The sequence below is a fragment of the Macaca mulatta genome, chromosome 17 (assembly GCF_049350105.2).
Source record: "Macaca mulatta isolate MMU2019108-1 chromosome 17, T2T-MMU8v2.0, whole genome shotgun sequence".
NCBI classification, from domain to species: Eukaryota; Metazoa; Chordata; class Mammalia; order Primates; family Cercopithecidae; genus Macaca; species Macaca mulatta.
The window spans coordinates 90,610,857-90,625,812 of NC_133422.1; the positions used below are offsets into that span (position 1 = coordinate 90,610,857).

A 14,956-nucleotide genomic window follows, 5' to 3' on the forward strand; every position below is an offset into this window, starting at 1 on the left:
TTTCTCTCCATCCCCTTCCTTCTCCTACTCCTTCTTCTTGAGACAGGGTCTCACTCTGTTGCCCAGTCTGGAGTGCAGTGGCATGATCATGGCTCACTGCAGTTGTCACCTCGTGGGCTCAACTGATCCTCCCATCTCAGCCTTCCAAGTAACTAGGACTACAAGCGTGTGCTACTGTGCCTCACTAGTTTTTTTATTTTATGTAGAGGTAGGTTTTGCTATGTTGCCCAGATTGGTCTCAAACTCCTGGGCTCGAGCAGTCTTCCCACCTTGGCCTCCCAAAGTGCTAGGATTACAAGTGTGAACTACCATGCCTAGCCTAAGTGTAAATTTAAAGTTTCTAGGAACTGTCAAATTGTTCAAAAGTGGTTGTACCATTCTACATACACAATGGAAGTGAAAAACAGCTCCTGTTACTCCAAAGCCTCACCAACACTTGATATCATCATTCTTTTTAAAAAGTTAGTCATTTTAATGGCATATCTTGTGGTTTTAATGTAGATTTTCTTAATAACTAACAATGTTAAATATATTCTGTACTTATCCATATATATTCTTTGGTAGAGTGTCTGTTCAAGCCTTTTGCACATTTTTTGTCTGGTTATTTGTTCTCATAGTGAGTTCTGATAGTCTTTATATATTCTGTATATAAGTTCTTTGTCAGACATATGCTTTGCAAAGATTTTCTCCCAGTCTGTGGATTGTCTTTTCATTCTCTTTTTCGGTCATTTACATAAACCCTTTTAGTATGAATATTAACACATTCTGCAATAAAAATTATGCTTAATAAAGGGCTTTCTCAGATCCTGCTGGGATATATGTCATAATATATGACATGTGTACTGTATTAACTTTCCAAACTAAAAACTTCTAAAACACATATGGCCCTAAGAGTTTTAGATGAGAGATGTGCATGTCTACCCACCACCTGGAAGGTTCCATCTGTGGTATGACTAGTAACTTCCTATTAATTCTTCAAAACTCTCTTGAGGTACTCTAGATCATCTCTATCATCGCTAATGTCAATACTGACTTCCTCCGACCCACCACTACCATAGAACTAAGCATCCCTGGCTCTGTGTGCATAAGCCATTAAGCACATTTATTAACTGACACTATAAGCTAGGCACAGCATAAAAGGGAAAGAGTGGTGAAAAAAAGATACAGTAACCCCTCCTATATTATCTTTGTTGAGCACAATGTGTGGTATAATAAAAGATGCTCAGTAAGTATTTATTGAAAGCAATGAAATCTAGAGATATTTATTAAGGGTATAAAAAAGACTTTATCAAGAGTTGGCAAACTATGGCCAGTAAACCAAATCAGGTTTATGGTCTATTTTTTTAATAGCCCTAAGCTAAAAATGATCTTTACACTTTAAAATGATTGTTAAAAAAACAATTTTGACAAAGACCATACTCAAATGAACATTACTTACTTTGGCTCCTTACCAAAAAAGTGTGATGATCCCTGCTTTCTACTGATGAACAGGAAAATTTTTGTGCAAAAAACCAATTCCAAATTGAATATGACCCAGGGATAATGGTGTTGTTACATAAGATATAACGTATACTATATTGTCATTAAATGATCAATATATCAATTATGCTGGCAGAGGGAAAAGTCTAAGAGCCTGAATTTGTGGGTGCTGGCCTGGCATTGGGGCTGGGCAACAGCTTAGGGCTTCTGGGGTAGGCCTCGTGGTTGGGCAGGCTTGGAAACTGAACCTACCAGGCAGATTTGGAGCTTGGGGCTACAGGATCTGGCAGCTGAATCTTCTGGTACCAGCATTAAGTTGGGGCTATGGGGCCTACCTGGCTTTGGGTTTTATTGGGGTGAGCATGGTTTTGGGGTCCAAGACAAAGTCTGGTGCTCACTTCCCTCTCCTTCCAGTTGTGCTGAATCAGGTTGAGAAAGGAGTGATGTATGTAATGTAAAATTATCCTTTCTACACTCTTCAATGTGTCTTTCTTATTTCTGTGCTACACTGCACTGTTGTAATAGCTCACCTCGTTCCTTAGTTTTTATTAAGGTAGTTTCATGTGTGGAGTGCATAGTTGTTCAAATTGATGTTTCTGCATGGGTATGAGCACCGGAATGTCTTTTTTGTTGTTGTTGTTGAGACAGAGTCTTGCTCTCTGTCCCAGGCTGGAGTGCAGTGGTGCGGTCTCCGCTCACTGTAACCTCCGCCTCCAAGGTTCAAGCAATTCTTGGGCCTCAGTCTCCCAAATAGCTGAAGTTACAGGTGTATGCCACCATGCCTCACAAATTTTTGTATTTTTAGTAGAGACAGGGTTTTGCCATGTTGGTCAGGCAGGTCAACTCCTGGCCTCCAGTGATCTGCCTGCCTCGGCCTACCAAAGTGTTCGGATTATAGACTTGAGCCACTGCGCCAGGCCAATCTTAACATTTTAATTGTTGTTTTGATGATCTTGGTTGTATTACACTAAAAACATATTTATGTGTAAAAATTTAAAAGCAGTCCGCATAACTCACCCAATTACTTGATAAATATCTTCAGATTTTCCTTGGTGTAACCTCAGTATCCAAGCACCTGGGTTTGCTTTTAATTGAAAATACCCCTTTTAAGATGAGAAAAAAATAATCATTGAGTAATACGACTAAAAACCATCTAATTGTTCATGAATACACGAATGATCCAAGAAAGTATTTACTAACTGTAGAATGAATAAATTCTATAAATCAATTCCAAGTAAAGAGATTTTACAATAACCTGTTAAAAGAATATTACGAAAGTATGATTTTCCCCATTTTTGTTTCTTATTCAAAGATTTAATTTTGTTTTCTGCAAACTGTTCAGCAACAGCAGAATAAATATTATTTCATTTTACTCTTAGGAAAACAGAGAATTTCACCAAAACATCAAATTAAATATCATCAATTAAATAATACTTACATGATTGGCCATCACTATTGTATCAACCACAACTGGTTTATTTTTTGTGCCTAGTGTGAACTGCAGACCCCGAGGAGGCTGTTCTGTCACTTTATCAAAGCAATGTCCTTCGAGGAGTAAGTATTCTAGTTCATATTCTGCTGTAACAGCTTTCTCAGTCTGTGGAGGAAGTATGTCATTGTTTTTGGTGTTAGCAAAACTCATAAAACAAAATTTTGAAAAAAATAAATGTGATTATTTTAATACTGGCCAATGTATTTTGGTGGGTAACTTCAAGTCTGTCTTTTACACATCAGTGAATTTATGAGTTGAATTGATTTCTTCAAGACAAAAAGCTTATGATAAACTTTTTCTTTTTCATGACATTAGCTTTACCAGAACCTCATGATATATGCACCAGTATAACCAAGCAGGAAAGATATGAACATTAGATTTAGATGGGAAATTCCTTAAAGAATCTGCTTCAGTTTGCTATTGTCCTGAAGCTACCACTTCAGACTTAGCAAGAAAGCTAACTTACTATCTATCGGCTTTCCTGTAATTAAAAAAATTAATATCTATAATCAACTAATTATAAATTGATCAATATAATTCATTTTTAAAGTTAATTTTAAAAAATTAATAAAAATTAATTTTCCACTTCCCAAGTGGAAAGAAGAAAAAACAGAATGCACCTCAACAGAATAAATACTAATATAAACATCAACACACTGATTTCTATTTCTTGTCTTCATAAAATTTTTTATAAGTAACCTGCCTTTTCATTAAACATAGTTTTCTAAGAGCATGTCTCTGTCTCTATGAACATCTTTTAAAATGGCTGGACATTCCAGTTGTTTCTGGATTTTTCTCTGTTGCAAATGTTATGATAAATATTTTCAAGATAAAGCTTTTTCTCTACTTCATATGAATAGCATAACTAAACATGAAAATAAATCAAACAGTAAGTGATTTTCACAAATTGAGAATTCCGTTAAGGTTAAAGACAGTGATGTTGCCTATATTTAATCTTATTTCACCATATTAGGTTTTCAACACTATTGTTTAGTGTGTTTAGGATAGAGTACTTGGATATATTCTGTATTGTATAGTTGTTTTCCTTGACTGCAATTATCTCAGAAATAATAATTACAATATTTGTTTATAGCATTTCTTTTTTTTTTTTTCAGATGGAGTCTCCCACTCTCGCCCAGCCTGGAGTGCGGTAGCACCAGCTCAGCTCACTGCCAGCTCTGCCTCCCGGGTTCACGCTATTCTCCTGCCTCAGCCTCCCAAGTAACTGGGACTACAGGTGCCCACCACCACACCTGGCTAATTTTTTTGTATTTTTTTAGTAGAGACACGGTTTCACTGTATTAGCCAGGATGGTCTTGATCTCCTGACCTTGTGATCCGCCCGCCTCGGCCTCCCAAAGTGCTAGGATTACAGGCGTGAGCCACCGTGCCCAGTCTACAGCATTTATTTCTTGATTCCTGTTCTTATTTTACTGGTTTTAAGAACAAAAATTAAGTAACTTCTCTGAAGACAGTATTTGTTTCAACAACTTTAGCTGAATTCTGAATTTGTTGTTGAATTACTATTCTAGGGATGAACTTTATATAATTTATTAACCTATATCCAGAGTCTTTACAGCAATTTACTTGACTGGAAAGATTTTCATGGGATAGTCTCAGAATAATATGAGAATGTTAAAATTAGAAAAAGATTGTAGAGATCATGTAGTTCAGCACCCTCACTTTATAGACAAGGAAGCTATACACCAAAGTGACTGTAAAGCTCAGCTCAATTATTTTATTATAAATTAGGTACTAGGGAAGAGTCTAAATACACTTACCCAGTTTGTGAATAATAGTATCTTCTTAATTTTATAATATATTAATGTGCAAATTTATCTTGTTCCTATAGATTTATGTAACAGACTTCAATTCTGTTGACTTATTCAAACCACAACATAAAAACACAGCCAATTCCTTTTCCAAAGAGTTCTAGTGAATATTTTAAGTTTTCATAGAGGTGATTTAAGTTAAATTAGTTCCTATTTTCAAAACTCATTTATTTATTTGTTTGTTTGAGACAGGGTCTCACTCTGTCACCCAGGCTGGAGTACAGTGGCACGATCTTGGCTCACTGCAACATCCATCTCCTAGGCTTAAGCGATTCTCCCACCTCAGCCTCCCGAGTAGCTGGGATTACAGGAACAGGCCACCACTTCCAGCTAATTTTTTGTAGTTTTAGTAAAGATGGGGTTTTACCACGTTGGCCAGGCTGATCTCGAATCCTGCCTTCAAGTGATCTTGGCATCCCAAAGTGCTGAGATTATAGGTGTGAGCCAACGCACCTGGCCACAAAGTTCACTTTTAGCAAAAATATGAAAGTTAGTGATCTTTTTTGACACTTACGTTTCAATCTTCCATTTATATTTTTATTTTCTGTTCTAAATATTAATTGTTGATACAGACATAAATTTAATACCTTTCAAATATAACCTTGAAAATGTATTAATTTTTCTTTTTTTTATACTTTAAGTTCTGGGGTACATATGCAGAATGTGCAGGTTTGTTACATAGGTATACACATGTCGTGGTGGTTTGCCGCACCCATCAACCTGTTATCTACATTAGGTATTTCTCCTAATGCTATTCCTTCCCCTAGCCCCTCCGCCCCGCAACAAGTCCCGGCCTGTGATGTTCCCCTCCCTGTGTCCAAGAAACATATTAATTTTTCTAATAGGATATTAACTGTATTGTTCTTCTGTGGCTGAATAGCTATGTGTCTTCCTTTAAGAAAAGGTTAAGTTTAATAATAAACATTAACATTTGGGTTTGTTAACAATTGTCTGTAAATACGTTAATCTAGTATTTTTGTTGCCATTGAATGTGATTTTGTGTAACTGCAGACACATTTTCCCAAGTTATTAACAGCAAAGCCATAACACATATCTTGATCTGTGATCTGAACTCTGACAAGCTATCTGATAGTGGAGATGGATAAATGACAGTACAGCTTATTCTTGAATCTTATCTTAAGGCATGTGAAGGCTGAACTTAATGACTTTAGTGCAGTCTGAACTTTAAGAAACTATTCAGGACTCTGGGCAAAAATCCAAGAAAGAGTTAAAATAAGGAATTCGTTTTAGATAATTAGGTGGCTTGAGGCATATAAGGTACAGTAGTCTTCCTTTATCTGTGGTTTCTCTTTGTACAGTTTCAGTTACCCTCAGTCAACCATGGTCCAAAAATATGTGAAAAATTCCAGAAATAAACAACTCATAAGTTTTAAACTGTGCACTGAGTATTGTAATAAAATCTCGCATGACAGTGCTTGTGTTCAAGGGACCCTTATTTCACTTAGTGACCCCAAAGCACAAGAGGATGATGACCTACTTTTATAATTGTTCTATTTATTATTAGTTATTAAGGTTAATCTCTACTGTGCCTAATTTACGAATTAAATCTTATCATAGGTAGTTATGTATATAAAAAAAACAAAACATGGCCAGGCGCAGTGGTTCACGACTGTAATCCCAGCACTTTGGGAGGCTGAGGTGGGTGCATCACGAGGTCAGGAGATCAAGACTATCCCAGCTCACACGGTGGTCTCTACTAAAAATACAAAGAATAAGCCGCGTGTGGTGGTGGGCGCCTGCAGTCCCAGCTACTGGGCGGGGCAGGGGACGGCAGCTGAGGCAGGAAAATGGCGAGAACCCGGGAGGCGGAGCTTGCAGTGAGCTGAGATCGCACCACTGCACTCCAGTCTGGGTGACAAAGAGCAAGCCTCTGTCTCAAAACAAAACAAACAAAACAAAACAATGTATATAAGGTTAGGTACTCTGTGTGTTTTCAGGTATCCACTGAGTGGGTCGGGGTATCTTAGAACAAATTCCTTGTGGATTAAGGGAGACTTCTAAAGTACAACTATTCTGATATATAGATTTCCAAGTTAGTTAAGGTTTGGTTTAAATTTCTAAGTTTTGCAGAAGGGACAGAACTCTTCACTGCAAATGTGACCTTTTCCCAAATTTTTTAAGCGTTTGACGATGAGAGATATAAATTTCATATATTATGCACTGAGAGAATAAACTGAGCCTAAGATGAACTGTGTTCATCTAATTTATAATATAGCATTATTTAGGATCTATACCATATCTCTGGCAAACGGAGATTCTTTCACAATTATATTTGTAATGAATATATCAATAAATATCAATAAAACAGATATCAAAATTATTTATGTTTCAGAGGGGTTAATGCATTTTTCTGTGAATTCTTTTTAACAGAGTCACATCCTATTTCCTGTTAGCAATCTTTTATTTTTTGCATCTTCTCTTCCCTTGGTAAGCACCATTGTTGTTTCAGGTGTTTTGATATCTTTCAGACATATGCTGTGATAAAATATAATTAGAGAGTCTTTGGATGCAGTTCTAACAATAATTGCTGAGAATAGCAACACATCTGAACTCCAGGTAAAAGTAACTGTCTCACTTTTAGCTTTTTTTTTTTTTTGAGACAGAATCTTGCTCTGTCACCCAGGCTGGAGTGCTGTGGCACAATCTTGGCTCACTGTAACCTCCACTTCCCGGATTCAAGTAATTCTCCTGCTCAGCCTCCTGAGTAGCTGGAATTATAGGCGTGCACCACTATGCCTGGCTAATTTTTGTATTTTTAGTAGAAACGGGGCTTCACTATGTTGGTCAGGCTGGTCTCAAACCCCTGACCTCATGATCCACCCGCCTTGGCCTCCCAAAGTGCTGGGATTACAGGTGTGAGCCACCGTGCCTGGCCTAGCTTTCTTAATCATTTTTGTCACCTTTAATTATGGAATTAATGCTGGTTGTGCAATAATGTCAATGTAGTGACAATCATGTGAACAAAGTCTTGCCAAGGGAAAATTTTCCCAGATCAAGTTTTTCCAGGTGTTTGTATAGTGTTTGGGAATTAGGTGTAACCAGGATTATTTGCACAAGTTAGTATATGGTGGTAAATATCTCATTGTTAGTCTCATTTTTGCCAGGGTGTACACACTTTTCCCCTTTGTCTAAAAATCCTTTCTACTATACCAAATGCCTTTGTTATTTTTCCAGGATGGTTGCAGAATATTTTAAGTATGTATAGCACACAATGAAAAAGATGAGCCTGAGGTGTAGCTAACTTTTACAGATGCTAGAATTTATAATCTCCTTTTGTTTATTCACCTAAACTATGAAAACACAGGAAATTTTCCTTCATCCTAGTCTTCTAACTTCAGAGTCAGAGCTAGTGTTCATCTGAACACCTTCTAAAAAGACGCTATTAGATTTGACACTCACTACCAAAAAAAGTTTTAGTTAATCTCCATCGGCTGTTGAATAGCTGCTGAAATTTTCACCAGCAGACAATTTAAAATCTTTCCTAAGCTGTACTAATTTCTCCCACTACAAACACTTCCCACTTTTGGATAGGGTGTTTAAAAGTTACCTTATTGAGTATATTGCCGCACTCTCTTTATGAAGAATTCCAGACTCTGTTAAGAGATCTGACTGATGATGGAAAAAACAGCGATTTTTTTTTTCACTTCTTGTAAGATTCATTTGTTAACTTTTTCTCATTAATGATATTAGTTTGCTGCTTTTTCTCTAAATTTGAAGGACTGATATTAGAAGATGGTTATGACTGAGTTTAGGTTTTTAGGTGGGTTCAGCTGGGAGTGATGGGGAGTATGTTACAGAAAAGTGATTTAGGATCCCACAGAATCCACACACGAGTGGATCACAATAAAATTTCCTAGAAGGAAAATCTTTAGGCAAAAGGTAATGCATAAGCATGAGACATAAACATTATAAACAATCTTAACCAAATTATTACGGGTAAATGTTTATGCTTCGGTCAGGGCAATGGCTATATTCTATAGGAGGTATCAGACACAAAGAGTTGGAAATAGGTCAGAGGGATGACAATGAGGAGAAGGAAGTATTTTTTCCTCATTTTCTGGATACCAAGTGATATGGTTTGGCTCTGTGTACCCACCCAGATCTCACATCTAACTGTAATCCCCACGTGTCAGGGGAGGGGCTTGGTGGGAAGTGACTGGATCATGGGGGCAATTTCCCCCTTGCTGTTCTCATGGTAGTGAGTACTCATGAGGTCTGATAATGTAAAAGTGTGTGGCACTCCCCTCACACTCCTGCTGTCACGTGAGCGGGGCCTGGCTTCCCCTTCCACCATGATGCCATGATTGTTTCTGGAGGCCTGCCTCCCTAGCCATGCGAAACTATGAGTTAATTAAGCCTCTTTTCTTCTTAAATTACCCAGTCTCAGACAGTTCTTTATACTAGTGTGAAAACAGACCAACACACATATCTTAAATTCTTCTAAAATGCTTCCCTTTTTTGTGGTTTCTGAATTCCTTTTCTCATTCTAAATTCAATGTTTAAAAGACTCAGTTTAGTACTTTCTTTCTGTGCTGTGAATCACAACAGATGAGGCAGAGAATTCTGACTACTCACTAGACAAGGGTCATATAGGGGGTGATGAGAAGGAGGTATACCTGGCCTGCAGTATACCGCAAATTTTGTTTCCTACTTTCTACCCTAATCTAGTTAGGACTACTTTCTCTGGCTATGAGCTATGAGGCAAAACAAAAAAACAAAAAACAAACAAAAGCAAACAAACAAAAAAAACAAAACCAACAACAATGAAACAGTTTTGTGTGAAATTTGCTCTCTGAGTTAAAAACTAAACTTCAAGAGCAAAATAAGTACTTAATGGTGTTGTACTAAGCTGCCAAGTGTTTCTCTCCATATTTTTGACATTGCTCATCTTAGAGAAGTATCTTTGTAAGTAAGTAGTCTGAGGCAAAAAGAAAGAAAGAAAAAAGGTAAAGACACCTAGGAACTTGGAAAACCAGAGAAGCTGAATTTGGAAATGAGAAAAACCTAAAAATCAAAAGAAAGACTGGATCAGGACCTAGAATATAAAAAAGAATATTCTGGTAAACATTCATAGTATGATCGCTCACTTGCTACAATTGTAATAGCTGATAAGAATTTATCCTGTTTCTCTCTCTTTATATGACTATACACAATAACTTACATCCTTTAAGTGAATATTATCAAGGTCACAGTTGCTGTGTACTGTTTCAACCAACCAGCCTTCTGGAGTAATCATGTTGAGGGTTAGGAGGGGTGATTCAGGAATATCCAAAAATTTTGCCACCGGTCCCAGAGAAGAAACGTCATTAGCCCCTGACATCAGTTCTGGTTCCAGAACAAAACGGTAAAAGCTGTTAATAAAACATAAAAATACATAATGTGACCAAAACTGAGATTTTTCTTCTAAAATATTTTTAAAATTGAAAATGGCTTAATGATCTGACCAGAAGTCTACAAACAAAAAGACTAAAACACACTATACTGCAGAAGAGTTAATGCTTATAAGAAATAGACAATCATTATTTTGTTGACACTACTATCTAAGTCTATGAATATTGTCTACCATTGTTAACTATTCCTTAATGAACATGATTAGAATCCCTCTAAGATATACCTGACTTATGCAGGTTCTAGTAGTTTATGATCTGTTATTGTATTACGATTTGTATGCATCCTCCTTCAAATCTGACAGTGGTCTATTTTTCAGCTATTTTATTAACTTTTACCACCACCAATAATATGAAGAGAAATGATAGGAAACAAGTGAAATTCAAGCTGAAATTCTAGCACCACTTTTAAAAGCTCAACTAAAAACAAACAGGATTAAGTTGAAAGCAACCGCTTAATAGCACTTTTAGACTTAACTTCACTTTTGCTGTATTTTAACCTCATCCTTCAATATTGTGCACAAGAATTATTATGTTATGCTATCAAGGCTAGTGGCTTTTACTATTTTGAGACTGCAGTCAAGGTGTCAGCTGTGCTGTAGTTCTCTCAAGGCTCAACAAGGGTAGGATCTACTTCCAGGTTCATCTAGTTCCTCAAGGGTTGTCTGAATGAGGACCGCAGTTCCTTGCTGGTAGTTGTCTGCAGACTGCTCGCAGTTACTTCCCAAAAAGGCATCTCCAACATGCTTCAAAAGAGAAGCACACAGAAGAGCCACAGAGAGAGAACGTCAGCAAGACAAAAGTCACAGTCTTTCATAACCTAACTGCAGAAGGGAAATTCCATCACTTTCGCCATATTTTGTTTTATGAGAGCCAAATCACTAGGTCCAGCCCTCGCTCCAGGAGAACTTACAGTGTGAGTCCCAGGCAGTGGTGATCACTGGGAGCCATGTTATGCAGATAGACAAAGAAAATAAAAAGAGGAGAAACAGGAGAGAATACAGTCATGAAGTAAATGTACAAAACAAATTCTTGCTGCAGTGGAAATATCAAAGAAAAAGTATTCTGTGAATGTTGTAAGTAACAATTTCTCTGTGACTTAGTAAATACAATTTCAGTGGCAAAGAGGAAGTTAAAGAGGAACTGCAGTGGAAGGTACAGTGAATGAGACATGAAGACAGAATCTGACCATTCTTTGAAGAAATTTAGATAAGAAGGAATGAAGAAGAGGGAAAAAAAAGGACTCTAGAGGAGAGAAAGTTAAGGGAGCAACTTTTTAACAAATTGAATAACTGTAAGAACTGAAAGAAAAAAGCTAGTATAGAGACTAAAGATCCAAAAGAGAGAATATGTGACATAGCAAGGATCCAGAACAAACAGGAAAGCATGAGATCAAAACAGAGAGGGAATGTTTACCTAAAAAAGAAGAAAGATGCCTCATTCTTTTCCTACAGTACAGGAAGGCTGAGGAAGTATAGCAGTTAAGAGTAAGGAGTTGAGGGGATTCCTGCCCTTAACCTGTCTCATCTCTGAGAAGAATAAATTTACTAAAAGGAAAGGACTGGGAATAAATGTGTACGCTAGATTGCTTGATATATGCTACTGAGTTAATAAGATTCTGTTGAACTACTAGTTAAAAAAATAACTGTTTACTCCAGTACATTATTTCATCTAGAAAAGTCAATTCTTTCCCTCCCAGTAGATTATGCTTGCTTATATGTTCAATAATCCTATTCTTTATTATATAATGTGATGTTTTACAGAGAGGATCCCTACTCCTGTGAATAAAAATTCTGTACTCATGGAACTAACAAACCTTTCAATTAGTAGCTAAAAAGTTTAAAGTTTTTGTTCAGATGTAAAAAGCCATGCCATAAAATTTAAAATACAAAAGACACATGAGAAGCATAAAAACTGAATGAGATATATGGACAAGAGTCTTGAGGGACAATGAATAAGTCCTAAACTTTCACTTAAATTTCCCACATTTTCCATTTTATTGCTTTCCAACTATTAAAAATACTTAGGTTTAAAATGTCTGCTCTGGCTGGGCACAGTGGCTCATGCCTATAATGCCAGCATTTTGAGAGGACAAGGCAGGTGTATCTCTTGAGTCCAGGAGTTCAAGACCAGCCTGGAGAACATGGCAAGACCCCGTCTCTACAAAAATACAAAAACAAAAATCAAAAAACCACAAAACTGTGCGTGGTAGCACACACCTGTTGTCCCAGTTACTCAGGAGGCTGAGGTGGGAGAATCACCTGAGCCTGAGAAGTCGAGGCTGCAGTGAGCTGTGATGGTGCCCCAGCCCGGGCAATGGGAGTGAAAACCTGTCTCCAAAAAAAAAAAAAAAAAAAAAAAAAAAAGTTCTGCTCAAGGCAACAATCTACAGTATGTCAGTTGTAACAAATACAATTTGAAAAGTAAACAAGGAATGAACAGAATGCTACCTTTCTATCTTGTATGTGTATGCATACTTTTTTTAGAATTACATAATTAAATACTACAGAGATGAGCACATTAACAAGTCTTAAAAAGCTACACTAGTGCAATGGTACATACCCTGTTTTCTGCCTAATGACACATGAAGGAGAATTGAATATTCCTATCAATAAGAATGGCTCACAATGACAGTGATTATGATCCAAAAAGAAGAGAATGGGTATATTTTTGTCCCCTCTTGAGAGAGAATGTTATTTCAACACAGGGGTGTTAATGAGGAATATTTGTATATAATTATAAACAATGTTTTTTTATATCTCTGGCAGGTTATTCTAAACTAATTGTATCCTAATACCCCCAAATAGTAAATGTGATGATATAATAAAGATCATTTTGGTAATTATGATAAACCAAAAATGGTTTAATTCCACCTTATTTCCCATTGATATATTTCTTTTTTTTTTTTTTTTTTTTTTTTTTTTTTTTTTTTTTTGAGACGGAGTCTCGCTCTGTCGCCCAGGCTGGAGTGCAGTGGCCGGATCTCAGCTCATTGCAAGCTCCGCCTCCCGGGTTCACACCATTCTCCTGCCTCAGCCTCCTGAGTAGCTGGGACTACAGGCGCCCGCCACCTCGCCCGGCTAGTTTTTTGTATTTTTAGTAGAGACGGGGTTTCTTTTTTTTTTTTTTTTTTTTTTTTTTTTGAGACAGAGTCTCGCTCTGTCGCCCAGGCTGGAGTGCAGTGGCCGGATCTCAGCTCACTGCAAGCTCCGCCTCCCGGGTTCACGCCATTCTCCGGCCTCAGCCTCCCGAGTAGCTGGGACTACAGGCGTCCGCCACCTCGCCCGGCTAGTTTTTTGTATTTCTTAATAGAGACGGGGTTTCACCGTGTTAGCCAGGATGGTTTCGATCTCCTGACCTCGTGATCCGCCCGTCTCGGCCTCCCAAAGTGCTGGGATTACAGGCTTGAGCCACCGCGCCCGGCCTAGACGGGGTTTCACTGGGTTAGCCAGGATGGTCTCGATCTCCTGACCTCATGATCCGCCCATCTCAGCCTCCCAAAGTGCTGGGATTACAGGCTTGAGCCACCGTGCCCGGCCTCCATTGATATATTTCTAAATAGGTATTCCTCAATCACATTTCCAAAAATGCCTATGAATAAATACAAATCCATATAAATTCTGTAATTAGGTCAGATCACTTTACTGAATTAGGTTATTTTAATTTTTCTATCAATTTTATGTCAGTTAAGGTTAATAAACAGTCTGACCTTCTGACTTATTTCTGTGAAGCATCTTGTGAAGAAAACAAAAAAACAGATTCAGTAACAATGATTCTTTTTTTCTTCTCAGCATTTACAAATTTTTCAAAATGAAATTTTGTTCATTCAGACTCACCTCTCTAAAGGGGCTTCTGAAAGCCTGCCCCTACAGTTCATGAACAACTTTATCTTCATGTTGATAATCTTGCCAAGTACCTATTGGAAAGAAATTCTCAGGTTTGATATTAAATAATATTAATAGCTAATATTTGTTATGCATTTACTATGTACCAGGTACTATATTAAAACTTTATGTTCATTATCTCACTTCATCCTTATAATGCCCTGCTGAAATAGTGCTTTTGCAGTTTAGGTACAGAGAGATTAATGTGCTCAAGGTCACACAGTAACTCACAGCAGAGGCAAGATTTTAATCCCAACAGTTGATTTCAATGTCCCAGGATTATGTTGCTTGCCCTTTGCCTAAAGTGACTTTTTTTCATAGTATCTAAATTTCCTTAGTATACTAGAACCTTGATCTGCAAATACAAAGTGGTGACCTTACAACAACATTGGCAGTATCCTGATTCTTTTGGAATTCGGAAGTTCTTGGCTACCTACAAATAAATACTTTCTTTTCATTTCCCTGGATCATAAGAAGTAGAGCAAGAATTACTAATTTTGATAGTCCCCATCTCCACATAGGCAACATGTCAGTGAAGATTCGAAAGCTATTAGCTAACAAAGGATATAGGTAAAGGGAGAAGTAACAAAACAGATACATGTAACAGAAAGAATACAGGCTTGATGAGAAATTAGAACATAAAGACTAAGGATTACAGAGATTTGAGTTTCAATTCTTATTCTATCACTCATCATATTTGCTACTCTGGAGGTCACTGAACCACTGTTTTTCTCAAGTGTTAGATGAGAAATTATCCATTTCTTCCAATAAATTATCCTGTTATAAATTAAGAAATAAAGTTACTCAGAAATAAAGTACATTATTATTACCAATGATGGAAACTAGAATGCAATTCCATATT

General features: G+C 37.2%; 1 protein-coding gene across 2 annotated transcripts in view; it reads right to left on the reverse strand.

Annotated features, from left to right (window-relative positions):
- UGGT2 (UDP-glucose glycoprotein glucosyltransferase 2) overlaps nt 1–14,956 on the reverse strand; it is a 244,134-nt gene that overhangs the window by 76,977 nt on the left and 152,201 nt on the right. For both annotated transcript variants that reach the window (XR_013407674.1, XM_015121325.3), the window contains exons 26-29: nt 14,047–14,126; nt 9,985–10,174; nt 2,918–3,076; nt 2,497–2,582 (exon numbers count right to left, since the gene is read on the reverse strand). Coding sequence is in view for 1 of the 2 variants with exons in the window: in XM_015121325.3 (XP_014976811.3) it covers nt 2,497–2,582; nt 2,918–3,076; nt 9,985–10,174; nt 14,047–14,126 (515 nt within the window). In the remaining variant the exon portion in view is untranslated. The remainder of the gene's footprint in view (nt 1–2,496; nt 2,583–2,917; nt 3,077–9,984; nt 10,175–14,046; nt 14,127–14,956) is intronic.